General features: G+C 40.5%; 1 protein-coding gene across 4 annotated transcripts in view; it reads right to left on the reverse strand.

Moving 5' to 3' along the window:
- DOCK5 (dedicator of cytokinesis 5) overlaps positions 1-20,308 on the reverse strand; it is a 90,448-nt gene that overhangs the window by 49,248 nt on the left and 20,892 nt on the right. For 2 of the 4 annotated variants that reach the window (XM_068920438.1, XM_068920436.1), the window contains exons 3-19: positions 15,083-15,123; positions 14,005-14,060; positions 13,153-13,175; positions 11,607-11,683; positions 10,113-10,261; positions 9,108-9,243; positions 8,814-8,971; positions 8,016-8,097; positions 7,052-7,181; positions 6,235-6,307; positions 4,561-4,703; positions 3,670-3,795; positions 3,084-3,208; positions 2,624-2,722; positions 2,422-2,494; positions 1,144-1,247; positions 282-474 (exon numbers count right to left, since the gene is read on the reverse strand). In XM_068920438.1, coding sequence (XP_068776539.1) covers positions 282-474; positions 1,144-1,247; positions 2,422-2,494; positions 2,624-2,722; positions 3,084-3,208; positions 3,670-3,795; positions 4,561-4,703; positions 6,235-6,307; positions 7,052-7,181; positions 8,016-8,097; positions 8,814-8,971; positions 9,108-9,243; positions 10,113-10,261; positions 11,607-11,683; positions 13,153-13,175; positions 14,005-14,060; positions 15,083-15,123 — 1,788 coding nt within the window. Of the gene's footprint in view, positions 1-281; positions 475-1,143; positions 1,248-2,421; positions 2,495-2,623; positions 2,723-3,083; positions 3,209-3,669; positions 3,796-4,560; positions 4,704-6,234; positions 6,308-7,051; positions 7,182-8,015; positions 8,098-8,813; positions 8,972-9,107; positions 9,244-10,112; positions 10,262-11,606; positions 11,684-13,078; positions 13,176-14,004; positions 14,061-15,082; positions 15,124-20,308 lie in introns of those variants that run through there. The other 2 variants (XM_068920437.1, XM_068920439.1) reach the window with 2 other exon arrangements.

Raw genomic sequence — 20,308 nt, forward strand, 5'->3', positions numbered from 1 at the left:
ACATTTACACTGTCAGTGACGTTTCTATACAGGGTGACAAAATTGTTAGATTTAACATATGCAGTTCGGGTACAACATCTCTGTGACATGGTCCGCAGTGGCTGTATAAACATCTTATAGTTTGTACAGGCAATACTGACACACAAGAAGCATCAAGATTAAAGCTAAAGGGGTATGTCCACATGCTGTGCAATCCAGGCAAGCTTCTGGGTAAAGAAAGTGCTCTCTTACTTCATCAAACATACAGCGTAGTACTAGCAGGGTGCTAATGCAAGACCTACCATTCTGGGTGAGCTTGGTGGAGCAGATCAGAGTAGCAATCTGGAAACTGTCCTTTGTACTGTCTTTTGTGGGTGTGAAGGTAGCTAGATGGTGCAGATTTTTCCCTGAGGGAACCTCCTTCTCCTCCATCTCCATTTTTGTACAAGGAAGAGTTAAATAGCATTTAGCATCTTCCATTTTCTTGTTATCACCCTGTTGGTTGAACATAGCAAGGACAAGGGTTATCCTACACTTTGATCATACCTTATCTGACCTCTTGCAGTACTCATCTGCAGACACACTAATACCATAACACACTTCAACACAGTGACAGCCAGGGAGGGCTTTAAACATGTTTCCATGTCTATAGTTATTTATTCACATTGTCTGTTTGGGCATCTAACTTTAGCAAATGAAAGCTGCCCATATAGCCAATGAATTAAGCTCTTTTACGGAGTCATTCAAGCCACAAAAATCAGTTCTTTGTCACTTTGTAGGTTCCTGCAGCAAGGCATTAACTTTTTCCTGTTACTGTGATTAAAGACACCATGTCTCTCTTCTGGTCAGATACTGATCCTACAAAACAGGTGTTCACCAGGCCCACTTCTTGCACATGGTCTAGATGAATGATGCTAGACAAAAACATTCCATGCAGATGCACATACATATAAGGATGTAACAGATTTGTGTCCCTGCAGTCAGAAAACCAGTGAACCTAGAGCTGTCAGTGACTTACAAAAAAAAAATTACTGCCCCATTATCCTGCAAAATATTAAGAATCTCTGCACCGGTGCAATAGAATTTGTGTTGTTAGGAAAGAAGTTAGCCAAGAGTTTTTCTGGCTACTTAAATAGAAATGAAGATTGCAAATGCCCAAGCTACCTTATAAACAATCAAGTTGTGTTTGCCATCCTGCAATGTTGTTCCATCTGCATTCATCAACTTCACGAAGCTCATGCCAAAAGCTCTCTCAGACTTATCCCTAGCTGCAAACAAAGAAAAATCTTTACTAGGATCGGTCTCACGTCTATGCTGTTCATATGCAACTCCATAACTGCATGTAACTTCTTCTTTAACTGCTTTTCACTTTATGTGAAAGAGATAGCATACTTTGTGACCCAGTGTTGAAAGAACTGTCTGTCTTTCCCTCTCATCTCCAGGCTTTTAGGAAGTATCTGCAGTTACACAGAAAAACTTCCTCTCTGAAGCGTCTTTCTCCACACAATTCCATTGGTCAGCTGTCCTGCTAGATGGACATGTATAATTTCATAGCCAGCTTTTGGTTGGGATTTAATCTGTGAGACATTTAATCTGAGAGACAGATATTGAATTCAACAGTTTTAATCACAAGGTGGTTGACTGATTTTGGATGCTCTAATATTTTAAAAAATAAATTAAATAATACATTTTGAAAGGTAGATATTAGCACCACACTAGAATCTGGAATCCCCACAGGCAGGCCACATCACATTTAGCAAAACGAAAGAAGAGGTCTGAATGCCCAAAAAGTGCCCCTCCCCCCCCCCCTTTTTTTTTTAAATTTGTGTCTACTTGCTCTAGCTTTGAAAGTCTGTCACTGCATCTCCCAGTTACCTTAAGAGATCTTTTTCTTAGAGCCTTTTAAGAGATCAGTCTCGCATTATTCAGTTCATATCACCAGATTCTGAAGTAGTCCGATAAAACTTCTAGCTCTAACTTTCTTATTAGCCTGTCATTAACTTAACTGGAAATCTTCCCTATAGGAAGACCATTAGGGCCCTATCAGGTTAAAGCCTTGCACTGAATTTTGTGAAGGACTTGAAATGAATTAAGAATAACACCATACACCAAGAAGCCAAATTAGCAATAAGCATGGACAATTGTCTTTCAAGGGGGATAACACCTCGCTCTCTATATAGTTTCAGTTTTAGAATCAAACCAACACCAAAAGATTTTTTTTTTTTTAAATGTTGCAAACAACATTTTAATTTCCTGCTTCAAGGCGGAAATACCACAAGATAGGCTTCTGTTTTACTTTTGTTCCTGGTAGGAAAATCCACAACACTGGAAATAAGTAGAAATGCAAGGACTCCACCTTTGTTGGATTCTCAAAAAAAAAAAACCTCAAAACGAGACAAGGAAGAGTACAGTACCCTGCAGGTCTTAGTTTCTAATACTCACATTCCTGTGACGACCGATGACGGAAAGTGAATCTCAAATGGCAACGACTGACTTCCTCTATTGCAATGGACACCTGCACATGATAACACGAGAAAATGCCGTGACAGCATTCTATACCTCCAATCCATTTACAGGACATTGTTATAATCTACTGCTCTCATTTGCTACACAAAGGAAGCAAAACCAAAATACACACTCTTACCTTTACTGTTTCATACCAACAAGGTTGCTTGACTTGATAATACACAACAGATTTATATTCGGAGACACCTTCATCACCAGCACCTGGATGGATAGCTTTCTTTGGACAAAAGGACAAGGGGGGGAAGAAACATAAAGATAAATTATAGGAAGAAAGAAAAAAATATGTTAGGATGGAAGTTTTCAAAGAACGTAAATGGCAGGGTTACACAAAGTCCGTGTTTTTCACAGTCAAAGGAACTCAATGCGTGCCACTGAAAATTTTACCAAATCTTTAAATCTGTTATTAATGTGAAAAAAAATCAGTGAGTCTTCAAATTTGGTCACTGTGATCTTCTATAATTTCTTGCTCATTATTACATAGCTCTTGCATATAGCTGAAGAATGAATAAGATCCTATGCACCAGAGCTATCATATACCAAACTCAGCAGCCTTGCATCTCCTGCAAAGTCCATCATACCTCTTGCAGATTGCCATCTTCATCGTGTACAGACATGGTGACTTCTACATTCTTGGGAGTCTTCTTTTTCCCTTTGTCAAACTCCCCTTGCACCAGGGTGACATAGATATCATTTCGAACATCACCTACAATTCATAGCCCTTAATGAGTTATTTTTCTTGTACAGACAGCTCTAAAAGTTTATACAAGTTATATAAAAGTTTTTAAAATTCAGTCTCACCAAAAACCTCTCTGCCTTTACGTAACATTTATTTTTTGAAACGCAATCAGCTCCATAGACCTAACTCCGCTCTAAAAGGATTAAATAGAACAGGTTACAACTGTATGTGATAAAAATGGCTTTTTGACTAAAGTTTTCTTCCACAGAGTCCGCTCACTGTAATTTGTTCATATTTCTCAAAAGAAAGGAAGTTTTTCAGCTTTCACTTATTTGACAAGAGATATAGAGATCAGCTAAAAACTTCAAGGAGAATGAAAAAAATGTTTTTTCAGCTAGCTTTAGGATATATCTGTTCACAAAAGAAATACCAGAATTTCACCCGCCTCTAATTCATGGAACCATCCGGGTTAGGCATATGGGACCTACCAGGAAGGATGATCTCAGGGAAACCCATTTTGCGAGCCACAGCTGTTGATCTGTCTATAAGGTGGGAGAAATCCTTTTGAACCTGTGATAGATCGCCAGGAAGCAGTTTCAGGGAAACCCAGAGGCCTAAGGAGAAGAAGAAAAAAAAAAAACCCACATAACGCTTCCTTACTAAAAACAAAAACACCATGTGAACACACAAAATTAAAACCTATGCTCAAAGACAGAAAATTGTTGCATCGTGTGATCTCCAAGCTACGATATCTCAAACATCCCAAGCTGGTTCTCAGTTGGCCCAGTTCTACGAGTTTCTCTTGTGCTGAATAGGACCTCACTGCATAAGGAGATCCTCTGAAGTCAAACAAAACCCTTCTGATATGAACATATCTAGTGTATTTGAGTAAAGGCCAGATACATAGGCAAGAGCAGGAGAATCCAGGACAAAGCATTTCAAACCCACCAAAGCCCTTTAGAAGATGCAATCAGCTGTGTTCACTTAAAAATAGCACATGTCCATATGAACGGGCATATCTTTAAAATATTACATTAGCAGCAAATTAACTACAAGGAGTGTAATAGGGAGAGAGTCTTCCATTGTCTGAATAAACACCGAGTGACTGTCACAAGACATGTTTCATTCTAATCCAAATGATATGAACCGATCAGTCATCAGCTAGAGGAGCAGTTTTTTTTTTACCCAAGTAAGAGCAGCTCCTGCTTTTATTTTTTTAGTTCCCAGTGCGCTGGGATGACAGCCATCACAAAGAGTACAGGTTTGGCTCACAAGCTTTGATCTCTGGACTTTCACAAGCCATTTACTTTTCTCTGTAAGCAAGGGGAACCTTTCCCCACATCAGGTTTTTACACTAGCTTCTCGCCTGACTGGTGTACCTTGCCCTTTATGATTCACTTCCTTTGCAGCAATGACTTTGTTGAAGACAGAAGTGAGAGGCTCATTTTCTCCGATCACATGGGAAGTTATCAGAGGGGACATGATTAGCTGTCGCTGTCTGATGTATGTTTCCACGGCAATCCTGCGAAAAACAACAGAGGCTGAGAGGCTGACAAACACCAAGAATGTGCTTTGCAAGACAAGGGGTGGCCAACAGCAGCCTTTGTTTTCTTCTTGTTTTCCAACAGATTTTTTTAAAAAAGATTCCACAAGAATTATTTTTCCCCTCACCTGCACAAACCCAACAGAAACGCTTTTAAACTCCTGAAGTATGAGCTACATAAGTGCTTGCTCAGGCTTAGAATAACTACTATGGGCCAATCCAAAGAATACCTGACTACGTTTCTATCACATTGAAATAGCAGCCTTCAAAACAACCGTAAGCACTGCCTGCACTCCTTTTTGTTTTTCATCCACAGATTGCCTTGCAGACCTGTGAGAACAGGCGACACGTAACTTGCAGGAAAAGCTCAGCACATAGGGCCTTGCACTCCCATCCCTGACTTCAGGTGTGCCTCAGAGCTGTCTCCGGGAGACTAAGTAGAGGAACTGGTCTTCAGATAACGTAACTCAGTTACTGACTGATGTGAGATCACAGGAGCACTGAACCTATCCCAAAGGAAACCTTCGTCACAAACACGTCTAGTGAGCTTTGGATCTACAATCAGATTTCCCTTCTGCTCCCACACCATCAGTAATGAACCCAAGTACATATAAAACAGTTTCTCCACAGGCTCCCTGTCACTAAGGGAAAAACGAAAAGACAAAAAAGGTACCAGACTAACATCATTCTGCAAAAGAAAAACGTCCTTCTTTGCAACCTTTCAGGCCCTGAAAGGTAGGGAAAAAAAAGCAATCTCCCCTGAAAATAATGACACACAGCTTCACCAAATAGATTGCTATATTTAAGACTGTAATAACATGATTGAGTCTACTCAAAGAAGCTTATTGTTTCTGTACTGTAACGTGCTGAAAAAGTGAGCAGTCTAATCAGAAAGCAGGAAGAACATTACAGGTCGTTCCAGAAATGCATAACATAACACAGTGGGGCTTGAACGTCTTTCCAAGACAGAGGAAGGTATCCCTTTCCCAGGGAAGGATCCTTCCTCTCTGATTCACCCTTTCAAGATAATACGGAAAGGGATAGGCCAACAATACACAGGGTGCTGTACAGTAGCAACAATAAGAAGCTGTGCTCTGTGTGCACTCAGGTGTTTCTGAAAATCTTGCCTCTCACACCTATAATGGTTTTTAAGGGACTCCACATCATCACTTTGCCTTGTGCTCTTCTTATATACCTCAGATGATATTGGTGTCTAACAATTTCAGCCGCAGTGCCAAGATTCTCTAAGCTGTTTAGCTTACCATACAGATATATTAATCAAGGAGAATGAAATCTTGCTGATAATATAAAGGATCTTCTGGTGAATGTGAGGCTTCAGAGGACTGACAAAAATCTTCTTGTTCAAAGACCTGACAACTGCCATTAGCTAATCTACTTGTAGAGGTGGTCTTGGTACACAGCCAGGCTCCCACGCAAATTTGTCCTTCTCTAAAGGACAACTGTCCTGAATAAGCCAGAGATGTCATCAACTCTGAAGTCTAGTACTTACTGCTGAAATGGAATAAAATGTTGCTTTTCCTCATCGTCCACCTTTCCATGTATGATATCAGTTATGTCCATCACTGCAACAACAAGTTCAACACATAGTTCTGCAAAGTTGCTAAAGGGAATCTAAATGGAAAACAATCTTTCCTCAATCTAAAAGGAAACAGCAGTTGCTTAGTTTTGGTCTAAAATCACTCATGACAGCAATACAGAGAGCAACTCTCATCTCAATTTTTTAAATAGAACCTGCTCATGGATGCATAAATCAGCATATGGTAGAGAATGTGAATACTCTGTTGAAAGAGACAGGTGGGACTCAAACATTTCTATGCAAATAAATTATATTTAGGTTTCAAAAGCTTGTTATTTTGAAGTTGTTTTCCCCACGCAATTTCAAATGAAGGAAATCGCAAGAATTTAACAGGAACTGGATGTCTTATTCACTAAGGCTCCTTTGAAAACTTCAGCTTTATCCCATTAGTCATGAGGACCAAATCCCTCTTTAATAAAGACCTGAAAGTCTACCGCGCTGATGGGAATGCATTATCTTTTAGGGGATGACAAAACCAGCAAGCAGAGACAGTATTTCACCTTCACATACAACTGTCATTAAAAGATCTCAGAGGAGAACCATATGCAGAGCTCAGTATCAGCATCTCCATTCTGGAGAGGGAGAGATGCTGACACCAAGAGGCTGATAGGCTTTTGCTGGCATATAGCCTAAGTTTCCTAATTCCTAGCCTACCGTCCCAGCCACTGGATCATCACGCTCTTCTCTCCAATGAACTAATTCAGCAACCGAGCGTTTCTCAGTTTCATACCTGCCACACCAAATGGTCTCCGGAGTCCACAGGTATGTTTCTTCCCATCTTTTAGCTCCATATGCCCTACTCTCACGATCTGACACACCAAGCTGATCTTCGGTCTGATCAAGTCAGAGCTGCTTAAATCCTAGGAATCATTTAAAATAAAGCAAGCTACATCCATCTTCTTCATGAAGGGGGGGGGGGGAAGCAGACAGAGAGACTAAAAAACTTTTTTGTTAGGTGGTACACATTATGAAAGGAAATCTTTCCAAAATAGATTTCCAAGGAAACCTTTCCAAAAAATTTTCCAAAAAGGAAAAAAGTGTTCCCTTTTTACCCCAGGAAAAACATACTGCAAAGATAATAGCAATTTCCAAACATCCCATTACTCTTTGATAACTCATCCCAGCAACGATGCTGAAAGGAGACTAAATGATGTTAACTGTCAGAGTACTATATCCTGACAGAGTACTATATCCTGATGACAAGGCAATTAGTTTGTGTCACCTGCAACTTGTCAAAGATTACTCCATTCATGTGTTAGTCTTCCATTAACATTTTGTTGCAAATGACAAACGCCAAAACAGAGGAGGATCAGCAAAGCAATGAATAAAAAAAAATTATGATCTCAACTCTAGATTTTTCAGTACAGTTAAGCTCCAAGAAGAGAAGTGTCTAATAGGATTTTCAGAAATGCAAGAAACACCTATTGACAGTACCTTTTCAAAATAACGTCCCTTTACTAGAGCACTGTGCTGACATAAAAAACAAAAACCTTTTCAGAAGCAGTCTTCTGAGGCTGCCTCCAAGATCTTAACTGTCCACCAACCCCCCCGCCCCCAACCCCCCCCCACATCCCCTCTCTATTTTGGGGGGGGGGGGGAGGAGGAACAGGACAACCACAATTAAAAACAAAAAACCACGAATACTCAAATGTCTGCTATATGGGAAGAATTTCAAGGATACAAACACAACTTACGGTAAAGACTGCTTGAAGATTATTTAGTTTCTCGATTTCTTTAGGCATCCCATTACTGCCCCAACGAACCAGGTAATTTTCACTACAAATAAAGGCAACAAAAATAATCAACACCTGATATTCCCATTTCCTGCATAAAAACTCAAAAGCATTCTGATCTTGCAGTAGGAATATTTGAAAATTGCTGCCAAAATCCTCTATCCCAAGTGAATCCTCTATCCCAAGCGGAAGTGATTTCAAAGTGACTCATTTCACAGAAGGCAGCAGCAGGCAGGCACGATGGGAACGGGCATTCACAGTTACTTCTCTGCCAAATGTCTCTGGCAGCATATGCGATACCCAATAACTTCAATGAGGGAGACAGAGGGTGCCTGACACCATTGTGCCTCCTTGACAAAGTTCTTCATTTCTTCACCTGCTGGTGTACGACACCCAGCCCTTAGATGTGTGAACCTGCACTGACTTGACAGCAAACACCATGCGTACATAAGTTTAAGGGAAGCAATGAATCAAATACATCAAGTCTACTGACAATAATAGAAAAACTTATGAACATGAAGAGATAATCTGGGATTTGACTAACGTATCACGGAAACACCCTGCTTTAAGAAGGGGAGTGAACGGGTTCAAGATCTTGACTCCCTATCTCACATGAAATTAAATAATCCTTCCCAAACCACCAGAGGGGGCAGAAACCAACAGAACTGATAAAATGTTATGCCAGTTCATCTTTTTTAACCTGTATCCTAGGTTCTTTAGAAAGAACACTATTATGATTATGCATCTACAAAAAAACACCTGATGAATTTGGAGAGGTCAGGATCGTAGAGGCTCATTAACAGTTCTGCATCTTCTCCAATATTGCAGACAAAATTCTTGAAGTTTACATACAGGCTATACGTGTGTGTTGTGTTGAATACCGGCTGCCCTCGAAGGTCCAAATTCTGTTGCAGGGACTGCAGAGCATAAGGAGAGTACGCCCATTAAAAACAACACAGAATTTAGCTCTGCTACCAAAGCAGCACAAGAGAGATGTACAAATAGAGCGGGCACAAATTCCTTGAAGAGTACTAAGCTAGCAACAAGAAGTACCTTCTCTTCCTGGATTCTTTCATCAATCCTTTTGGATGCAGTTTCATGGGACTTGAAGAGAGAGATTGTGCTAGTTTCATCTGGATCCAGGATGTTTCCATTGTCATCTCGTACAACCAGATCCAAGCCTAGGATCCTGGGTAGCATACAAGTCAGAGAAGGAAAAAAGTGACACAGTCTGTTGGAATCAAAGATAACTGAAAGAGCACAAAGAGATCCAACTGCGGACTTGCACCAGACAGCCAGTGAGAACTGACTCCACTCCTCGCAGCAATCACGTTGGTGGTTTTCCTGCCCAGAAATCCTTCCCCGCCCCACTATTTTCTCTTTAAAAGAAAAACAATTATCCAGTTATCCAATGACTTAATTTTCAGATGGTATCATCTTTGTTCTCACTTCAGGTGTGGTTTTTTTTTTTGTTTTTTTTTTGTTTTTTTAAGTTCTGTTTATCTTTGCATCTCTTGTATCTATGAAGCCTATGGATGATGGCTAGTTATTATTCTTTGCCATAAGCTTTCTTTTCAATAGACTTATTTGATCTGAACGGTGTCTGACAGGCAGATAAATGAGCTACGGAGACAATTCTTATTCTGCACAAACCAATGAAAGGAGGAGTTTTGGTGGTGTATAGAATTGTATTACTTAACATGCTAATAAAGCAGTTTAGTTCCTAACTAGCATCTAAATCCTGGCTCCAGCTAGCCAGCACAAATGGTGCTCCACGGGAGATGCCATGTGCCAGTATGTCTGCAAAATTAAGACAGGTAAGATTTCCTGCCAAGTAATGGAAAGTGTTGGCATACGAAGAACCAAATGCTACACGCCCATCTGATAGGTTAGTCAAATTCTGAGGGGGACTGAAAACCATAATTATCTCCTTTCCAAGAAAAAATTTAAGGCCTGATTCAGTGTTGCCATTGCATGGCCATTTTAAAAGTCAAGTATCAGAGCCTTTACTGGGATTTGGGATTCTCCCCTGCCCTCAGACCATAGTTTGGAGTTTACCTGTTGCCGTAATCAATTTTAGCAGTGACTTTCTTTTTGAGTTCAGCCAGCTCGTCTTTAGGAAGGGTCCCAGACAGTATCTGTGACCTCCATTCTATCAGGCTGTAAGTCATTTGTTGTACATGACGGAACTGTGTTGTCTTGTTATCCTACAGGGGAAAAGGGATAGTTTCAAACTTGCAGTAGCTTGAAAACTATGAGCTCAGTAAACTTTCTGAAATGTATTCTACCGAATCACTAACACCAGTTGTGTTTAACTGAATAAAATACCTGTGAGACTGGTACTGCATGACATTGCAAGATTAGACCATGGAGAATATTCTCCAGCGCTTTGCACTCCCAGGGTATAAGTGTCTCAAGATTTAGGGCCTTCACCATTTCAGATTAAAAATTCTCTGAATCAATGCTGTTAATACTTAACTATGCATCCCAATTGCTCCCAAATAGCAGAGGGAGAGACACTTATTTCAGTTATTTCCCCATTCTGACCTCTGCAAAGAACAAGAATGATATCAACTACTCATAATTTGCCCCTTGAGAACACAAATCGAAAGGGAACTATGAAGAGCCACCTTCCATTTGATTTGGGAGAAAGCGAAGGGGCAGAGAGAAGCTAGATTGATCTTTAATTTCTATAGGGAAGACACTACAGACATGTTTACTAAAAAAAAAAAAAAAAAAAGTGTGTTCTTAACTCAGGTTCAAATAACTATATGTTATTTGCATATGATCTGCCCTGAGTTATCTCCACAACTGTTTAAACTAGCTAAGGCATGTTAACTTAACATGTTAAAAACTCCCACCCATTTTTATATTTATTTTGCAGTGGAGATATAACCACTGGTACAATGCTTGCTGGAAAATGCAGAAATTAAAAACGTGACATGAAATGCTGCCAAAGGGAGAAATCCCCTCTATTTCCTTTCTCTCCTCGTGTACCTCCCTTTTCCTTTAGCGTTTTGTTTTTCTTTAATATATACTGCAGGAGAAAATAAAATAAATTCAAATCCATTTCAAACCACAGTATTTTCCAAGACTATTTTAAGACTTATGTGGGTTAAGCAGAGACACACAAAAGATTTCTGCTCTTAAGAACAACAGATTCTGAGGCTAGGACCTTAAAGTTATTCAGAGAATAAAAAAGCCAGGAACAAAACTCTCTCTTCACACAGTAATTACGTCACATATGGCTTCTCATTAAATTAAAAGGGTGGAACAAATTCTTGTGGTTTCATGGCCTACAAACAAAACATACTTACGGCTTGGTGAAATTTTCAATAGGAGAGCTTGCTCTGGTTAAACTAAATGTTTAGAGCTAATTTAAAAAAATTCTCTCATCTTACTTAAAGTCTCAGAGCACATACTGGGCAGGCAGAAATCACTACTGACTGAAGAAAAATCAAGTTTGAGTGTTTTTAATCTGCCTTAATAATCAGCTTTGAAAGAAAGCAATTCATTGTGAACTCCAATTCCTTGAGCAAGCATTTCACCTACCTCAGCAAAACTACCCAATCTGTGCAATACCTCGGGTTCTGACTTCTCTGGGATAACTTTATCATATGGCTGGGCCGCTAAACAGAGATTTAAGAGATGAGAGGTCTCTTCCCAGCTCGACTGAGAACTAAAATAGTATGCGACTACAAGCAAGTCAGTTTTCCCCCACCCCCAGGCCCTAGTTCTCTTCCCATCCTTTGTCTATCTTGTCTATCTGAACCAGAGGCATTCTGGGGTGAAGACAGTCATTCCGTTAAGTATCTACAATGCATTTAGCAAAGATGGGGCTCAAACTTGTTAAAGGTGCTGTTTAAACAAGTGTGGTTTCTGCAGACACAGCCAGTGGTCTGTGGGGGCCCACATGAGATTCTATAAAACTGATACTTGCAATTCATAAGGAGGGTAGACAACAGATGCTTTAAGATGAAGTGTAAAGAATTGCTTGTTAAACAAGTGTTAAGGGTCAATTTAAAGATCAAAGACAAGCATGCTGGTTTGCTGAGGTATCCTGCCCTCATACCAGACAGATGGGTGCATAACAAGCAAGGCGGGAATCCTTATTCTGCTCGTGAGCTGTGACTCAAAACACGTAGTCCCTACCAGCTGACACGATGCTGAGCATGACTTGTGCCAGTCAATGCTGAAAGTCAAGTGTGTGTAGTGCTGTATCATCACACAATTATTCAGGTACAGCAAATCCTTTGTGGTACGGACCAAATTGCAGTTCTGTCTGCGCTCACACATCTTGTTCAGCGGAGAGCGGACAATTTTTAACCTTTCTTCAGACCTATTTTAGAGTAATGGTAATTTTCAATTCTGCGTCAGGTTCTATTCAAAGATCTTAAAGTTCCACGCAAAATGTTCAGTCTCAACTCATCTGAGGTCATTTAATATTCTGTTCATTCATCAGAAAACTGAAATGCAAAGAAGTTATAAGCCAAAGTACAGCAAAGCATATAAACTGGTTATTTACTCAACAGCTGAAGACAGTTTTGCTTATGGATATGCTCAAGACTTCCTGAATCTTGTATTGAGTCTTACATGACTCAATATCACCTGCTGTGCTACTAAGCAAGCAAAGCTCAGTTAATCTAAATCACAACTTGCTTTCTCTAGTGAGCCTATCATCTAGATAACACTGCCTCTAGCTAGAGACCCTTTCCTAAAGTTGGGAATGATCCAGCCTAACCCAACCAGATCCCTTCTGCCCCCCTTTCCTCCCCGTCCGTAATTTGAAATGCAGATCTGAGTCTCCTAACAAAAAGCATTATCAACTAACTGGACTCTGAAACTCCCACTCTTAAAAAGCCCTGATGCTTGCAATGTATGCACAAATTTCTGGCTGCACAGATGGCAATAAATAAGAGCCTTTAAGTGTCTTTCACATTGTTTGCATTTCAGCCTGCTTACCTGAATGGAGCAGCGCTTCTCCCTCTCCCTGCACCAAATACCAACCACTGAAGAAAACTTACCACGTATAACTTGTGCCAGATAACTGCCCACTCCCTCAAAGTGGAAGCGAGTTCTTGCCCGAGGGGCAATTCACCTGGAATCACTGTTTCATGCTGTCTAGAGGAAAAAAGAGAAAATAAAAAAGGGTGCTACACTCGAGATTAAAACCTATTAGTAAGACATCCTTTTTTGAGAAATGCTTAATTAGAAATTAGAAGCTTGTATTTTCATACAGTTCCTTCACATACGATACCAGATTTTTAAGACGTTCAATTGGTTCTCCAACAAATACACGCACATTCGTTATCCATTTTTAACACAAATGTATTTCTAGTTCCTTTTGGTCTTGTTCGTCCCCATGGATTCACTCTAGAAATGTAGCACTAAAATGGACAGAACTTAACTTTTGAAGAAACACCACTTGCAACGGTAACTTGGCCACAGTGGTGGTGGTAATAAAAAAAAAACAAAAGTACTTTCTAAGGTCACTTCCTGTTGCTACTGCTGTTTCCCCCTCACTAAAATGATCAGAGAATAAGCTGTAAGAATCCAATGAGGAGTGATTTCCTTAAACGTTTTTCAAGACAGGAAGAGATCCACACTCCTGCTGGATACTTGGCAGCAAGCAAGAGAGCGTGATGACTTGAAGGAGTCCCCAGAGGAGCTAAATGTAACTTGATTGACCTGCTTCACTGCTAACGCGTCTAGCAGAGCTTTATTTTTGCAAATAGAATTCTTTTGCACCTATGCCTAGAGCTGTTTTGGGAGGTACAGCATTCTGGGAAAAAGGAGAAGCTATGCAGCTCCAGAAGTCTAATGTTGGTGAGATCCCCTGCTGCACACCTGCACCAGTAGCATTCATTACAAGCAACACTATTTAAGTTTTCTTAATGAAACAGCATTCTATTTTGCTTCCAATGGTACATCTCAAGAAACTCCAACCTACCCCCGGTCCTCCACAGTTGCCTCTTTTAAATGAATATATGTTTCTGGGAAAATACCCTAGAAAAAAAAAAAGACAGAGGAAGAGAAATCATTCTCTAAAATGACATGAGAAAAATGCATTCAACAGAAAGCGACGTAAGGGGGTAAGACCACGATCAGCAGAACAATAACTGACTGATATTATTGTTTATCTACAATAGAAATATGTTAGGTCAGTCAAACAGTCTGGACATCACAAGAAAAAAAATAAAGGAAAGGTGCTTCAGGTTACAAATTTGAGCTCTGTCTGTGATATTAACACCTCAGAGAACTCACTTCTTTGCTTCACTGTAATGATACTTATCTTCCTGTATGAAATGCTGTAAAATCTTACAAACTATCAGTCAAACTTGTTTGTCCTTGCTACAAAACATTCCAATAGTAGTTTGTCAGGTTGCTCTGGACCTGCGGTTGTCTACAAAAAGCTCACAAATGACAACATTTGTAGGAATCCATTATTTAAGTGAAATAACCCTTCTAGGAGTGTTGCAGTCCTTCCGCAATTCTATTTTCTTTTCATTCCCATTTAGGCCTGGAAAAATGCAGAGGTACTGTGAAGGAGGTTATCCCATGAGAGGTGCCAGGATTCCTATGGGAAACCAGATTTCTGTGCAGTTTTCAGTCTGGTCTTGCAAACTTTAAGCAGTTTGGCTGAGATCCATCCGTGCATAACTTTTGGAATATTTTCCAAGTCAAATCCAAACTCTAATCTCAGCATTATTTATAACCAGTGGTGCATGTGTACAGGTCCCAAGACCATAATCACATGGCAAAGAGCTGGTGCACATGCATATGCAACAGTCGACTTTATAAGGAAGCGCAATGTAGTTTGAACCAGTAATGGGGAGTACCCACTTAATGGCTCTGAAGCATTTAGCTCAAGGATGTTTATTTCTACCACTAAGGAAAAGGACCTTGATGAGGAGACCTGCATAATATCAAGGTAAGAAATAAAACAGGAGCATAGCTGATCACAGCAATGGATGGGGTCTGGCAAGGTGTGAAATAAAAGTTACAGTTACCAAAAAGGGTGGTCATACCTTCTTAGATTTATTTCGGAGCGTGTATCCTCGGTACCAACCTGTCGAAGGGACACAAATATTTTTCTCTGTATGCAGCAATTAAATATCCATCGTCATTCTCATCACAGTTCAACAACATAAATCCTATTGATCCTGCTCATTTGAGATCTGCTACCACAAAGGCACCTCTACCACATTCGTGGGAGGCTTTGTTCCTAAGACAGTAGAGCAGAGGGACATCTCTTTCTACTGTGAACTAACACTGTCATTCTGCTTTGTATTTCTATTTGAGTTGTACCAATAGGGTTGAAAAGAGAAGCAGGCCACTCCGTACTATATAGTGATAGCGATGATCCTTGCTCTGCAAAGCTTGCAAATGAAATACACAGAACAGAACTACTGCTATGATCATTTGACAGACATGGAGGGAGGAAGGGAGGGAGACACAGCTGCAGGCCCACAGTCACATAGGACATATCTGGCAAAGAGAAATAGATTCAAGTGTCTTAAGTCCAATTCCATTCCATCCACTGTAAAGTCTCCTTTCCTACGAAGTGTATTTTCATCCAAATCAACATACAGATTGTGCTGGAGCTTCATGTTATTAGGTCAATGACCCAGGCAAAAGTCTGAAGACTGAAAGGGAACACTTTATTGGATAAAGAAAGAGATGAGAGAGCGGGGAGAGAAGGGCGAGGAGGGGAAGAATTGCTCGCCCCTGTACAGATACTGTTTTTCAATATTATTTTGACAAGATCTAGTAAAGTTTAAGATACAACGTAATAACTGTGCTCCTAAAGACTCAGAAGCGTATGTCACTTTCAGATGCACATTTCTTCTCTCTTCACACTTGGGGTTTGACCAATATTTTGATTTCAAGGACAAGGAAATGCAAGTGTATGAAAAGAACTAGTGCATTCTGTTTGTCTGCCCTCAAGTGATCCTTGCTTAATGAGAGGAGCACAGCTGTGGGCAAGTCACTCCCGTTCTTCTTCTGCCATCTCTAAACTGTGTGAGGTAAAGGGCTTTTTCCTCTCCGCTCTCAATTGTGTCATTTATCTCGACTACTTCAGAGCATGTGCATGATCAAACATTTTTCAGGGTCTTGCACCTTGCCCTATGCAATAGTCTCAGTCGCCTTCAGGCCTTACAAAGTAAGGTACTGCAAGTAACAACACTAAACATTTCAAAAGAATCTGTCCCATTTTGAACACCTATGTGCAGACAACATCCCTTGTATTGTTCTAGAATAGGACGTGAACTTGCATTTTCTTAGTGGCTCTTTGCCACTAAAAATACCATTCAAGACATGTCGAGACATTTTGTTGCCTCAGCTCTCAATTAACCACACTCCTAGCACAGGGCTTTTTGAATCTCTCCTAAGCTTCTACTTGCATTGCAACTGAAAACATTAACCCTAGCTGCTAGCAAATATGAAGGGTATAGATTATGGTCCACATTGCATGAATAACGTTCAGAGCTACGAAGCCAGACAGTATCGCTAACCCAAGACGACTATGCCCGGCTGGTTGGCAGAGGGAGCAGCACCAAGAAGGCAAAGGGATTTACAGAATAATCAGACAAAGAAGAGAGGAGGAAAGTTTAATTATTCTATTATTTTTTATTTAGCAAAGAAGGTTCAAAGTAGAATCACGGAACTGAGAGCCACCACACTCAAATGAGGTTTGTATTCTACAGTTTTGGCCCCTTTATCTAGCAATAATGAGTATGTCAATCAGCTCGACTTCATAATCCCCCGTGTTCCAGTGGAAGTTAGGGAAAAAGATGAACATTCCCTTCCTTCCACAGGATGAAGGCTTTAAATTGATCATGGACCAATGGATAAGATACTGGATTAGGGATGAGAAGATTTAGATTCTATTTTCGGCTATGTCAGTAATTAATTGAACGGTCTTGTACAGGTTATTTATGTGCGACACAAGGGTCATGGAACTTAACAAGAATCTTTTCCAGTGATTTCAATTTGCTTTGACACAGGCTCAGAATTAACCCTTCCATATCACAGCTTCCTCATATTTCAAATGGCCTGCTGGTGTTCACTCTAACCTTGAGAAACATTTTTCAATCATTGCATAAAAAGCATGTCATCTATTGTTATGCAAAAGTATTTCATCAGCACTCATCTCATGCAATCTTTTGAGAATTCTTCTCCAATTTTCAATAATCTTACCTGCCCTTTTAAAAATAACAGAAGTTTTTTTGACAATGGCCGCTGGACTACTTTGTTTTTTAAAAACATACAAGCCTAAGGCTTTAGAAGAAAGGTAGTTTAGCATCAACAGGTTCACCTGTTAAAATGTAGCCATTTCTAGGACATTATAAAGGCCTGTTAACAATGCTGAACACCACTACATACCAGTTCATATCAATGTGCTAAAAGGAGAAAGGCTTTTCAGTCATAGATGACAGGGCAAATTTCAGCTACTACAGCGCTCTTTCCAGCTGAAGTCTGCTACAGAAAGGAGGGCTACCAGACTGCCTCTTGCATACAAGTGCCATAATTTTTTTTTCTTTAATTGAACACAAGTCCTCAACTTTTACCTTTAATTTTACCGTTTTTATGCAGTATGTAACAGAACGTTAGACAATCCAAACAATGTTGCTCATATTAAATTAGTTCGGACAACTGGAAGTTGGGCTCAGTGATGCAATCACAGAGACTGTCTCAGGTCACACGCTTAACCACAAGGTCTTTGTTCCTCTTCCACTATAATGCACTGTTTCTCAGTACCACAATATACACCACTGCACTGGATGGCAATAAAAAAGGGAATCCTTAACTTACCTATGGCAATCAGAGGAATGACCAAGACTGAAGCTAAGAAAAAATTATATGCAAGTTTATTAGTATCAGGAGGTGAAACTGGTCTGAACCATGGTATGTGGGCACATATTCCCTCTATCCCTAATTTGGCTATTTCCCACAGCTTGCAAAAACTGTATATATATACACACACACACACACACATATGTATATCTGTCTGCGTATACAAACGCACACACTGCAGACTAGAAAAGATTCCCCCCCTCAAGCAGAAGTGTATCCTCCCTAGCTCACTACTCAAGGACAGATTCCCAGAGCGAAAGTGAATCCACTGAAGAAGCCCTCCAAAGTTTTGGAGGCAGCAAGTTTCCTTATTTTCTTGAATTTTGCAGCATATGCCCCATCTTGCCAGTATTTGACAAACAGGATAAGTAGTGCTTATCCTATTAAGAAGGGGGAAAGGCCATTCCATACAAAGACCTCATTCCCTTCTGAAACCAAACAGCCAACCTTGCTTTGCAGTTTACAAGAGAGTATCAAGCCCAAGACACCCAGACTAATGTATGCTTTGTTGAGGGTATGCGTGCATTTTTTTTTTCCCTAAAGAGAAGGTAAGTCTAAGAAAACTGTTTTCCTCCATATGTTCACGTGTAATAAATACACCATGTTATTTCAAAGCCTGCTGGAAGCCAAACTAAGACATCGCAGAAGTTCTCTAAAATCAGTCTCAAAGTAGGCAATGAAGCATAACACTGAATATGCAAATTCAGACCTTCCCTATGGTGCAAATCTACCTCATTTAAAACCGCACCTGACAGGAGACTGACAAAGACGCAACACGCCACAATCTCACTTTTCCTGGATTGAAGCAAATAGCGTACGGTCTAAACTATGGAGTTATATTACCCCAAAATGAATGCCTCTTACAGGTTCTCCCTTTCCGGGCTCAAGCTGCAGCGAACGCTAGCATGTTACAGCCTCAGCTATGGTTTCTGCTCTGAAGGACCTCAGTTCAACCTCAGATGTGCTGCCCCAGTTGGAATAACTTTTTACAGGGGTAATCATCCTTTGACAAACCATTGACACAGACAAGCTGCAGCCCAACAGTACGAATAGGTAATCTATCGCCTGGTATAATTCCCTTACTTTCTTCCACACACTCCCACTCCAAGTGGGACTGTGGAGTCATAATTGGGACTTTGAAAATGTTAGCCAAGGTATCCATTCAGCGCATGAGAAAATAAAGCTTCACTAACAAAACTGCAACATTAGGGCCTCTTCCCAAACTTAGCCAACTTTCCATGGACTTCCAGCCTTTGCAACAGGCCTATAACCCCTGACAGCATGAACTTAACCAGCTTAGATTAACAGGGACTTTACAATATAAAGCTGCCTTCTCTCACTGTGAAGCCATGAGGCAGTACAACAGCAGCACCCAATTGTTAGGCACGCTGCCTTAGAGTTCGCCAGACACCGTCTCTGACAAAGCCACATAACGTCAGAGCTTTGCGCTGCGGGCCTCTGTTAAGCAAACTGCACCCACACCTTCTGGCTTGCACTTTAATTCCCTTTATTGCTCTTTGCTTCTCACACACCTCCCCCAGTGGCTCAGCTGTATCAGTGTTATGTCTCAAAGCTATTCAGTCAGTTGAGAGTCAGATAACATTTACTGTTAACACCAAAACCCTATGCAAGCTTCAACCTTGCAGCCTCCCAGTCAAGGAACAAACTGGGCACTTCAGTTCTTACAGACTGAGTGGAGCCAGCCAAGACCCCAGATGCAGAATACAAAGAGCTTTCAAGTGAAGGCTGCTTGATACACAGAGACTCTTCACTGAAGGAGGCTGAGGAAAGGACACCCGCTGGCTTCAGCCAGGAGGAAAAAGAAGGCATGTTCTAAACGACGGACAGAATGGAAAAGCAGACAGGTACAACAGTCCTGTTACCTTCTGGTAACTCACAGAAGATACTCAGTAGTGCATCCTAAGGTATCAAATAACAGCAAGAAATAAGGTTTTCCAAGTGACTGTTACCATCACATGAGATCCCCTGGACAGCCCTAAAAACGTCTCCTTTAATTTCGTGAGGAATATTACTGATAGCCTACAGAATGCCCTCAGCTGAGAGCTGGATGGGAGCTTACACTGACTGAAGAAAGAACTTTTTCCAGGGCACCTCCAAGCCTTTCTTGTTGCAAGGCCAACACCCTGGTTAAATCGAACCTTCTTCTAAATTGAGACTCGTGTATTCAGATAAGAATGGTGATTACCGGAACAAAAAAACAAACAAAAATCTGAAACCCTTCCACTTTCAATGGACTGGAATTACATTTGTAAGCGTCATTAACATAAGAAGAAATTAAAAAAGGGTTTCTTGTAGGAACACTGTAATTCTCAAAAGTACAATCCACAGATGTCTGGAACCGAAGTTGAAAGTTAATGTCTGAAAAGAAAGAAAAA

Source organism: Struthio camelus, chromosome 27 (genome assembly GCF_040807025.1).
Source record: "Struthio camelus isolate bStrCam1 chromosome 27, bStrCam1.hap1, whole genome shotgun sequence".
In the NCBI taxonomy this organism is placed as follows: Eukaryota; Metazoa; Chordata; class Aves; order Struthioniformes; family Struthionidae; genus Struthio; species Struthio camelus.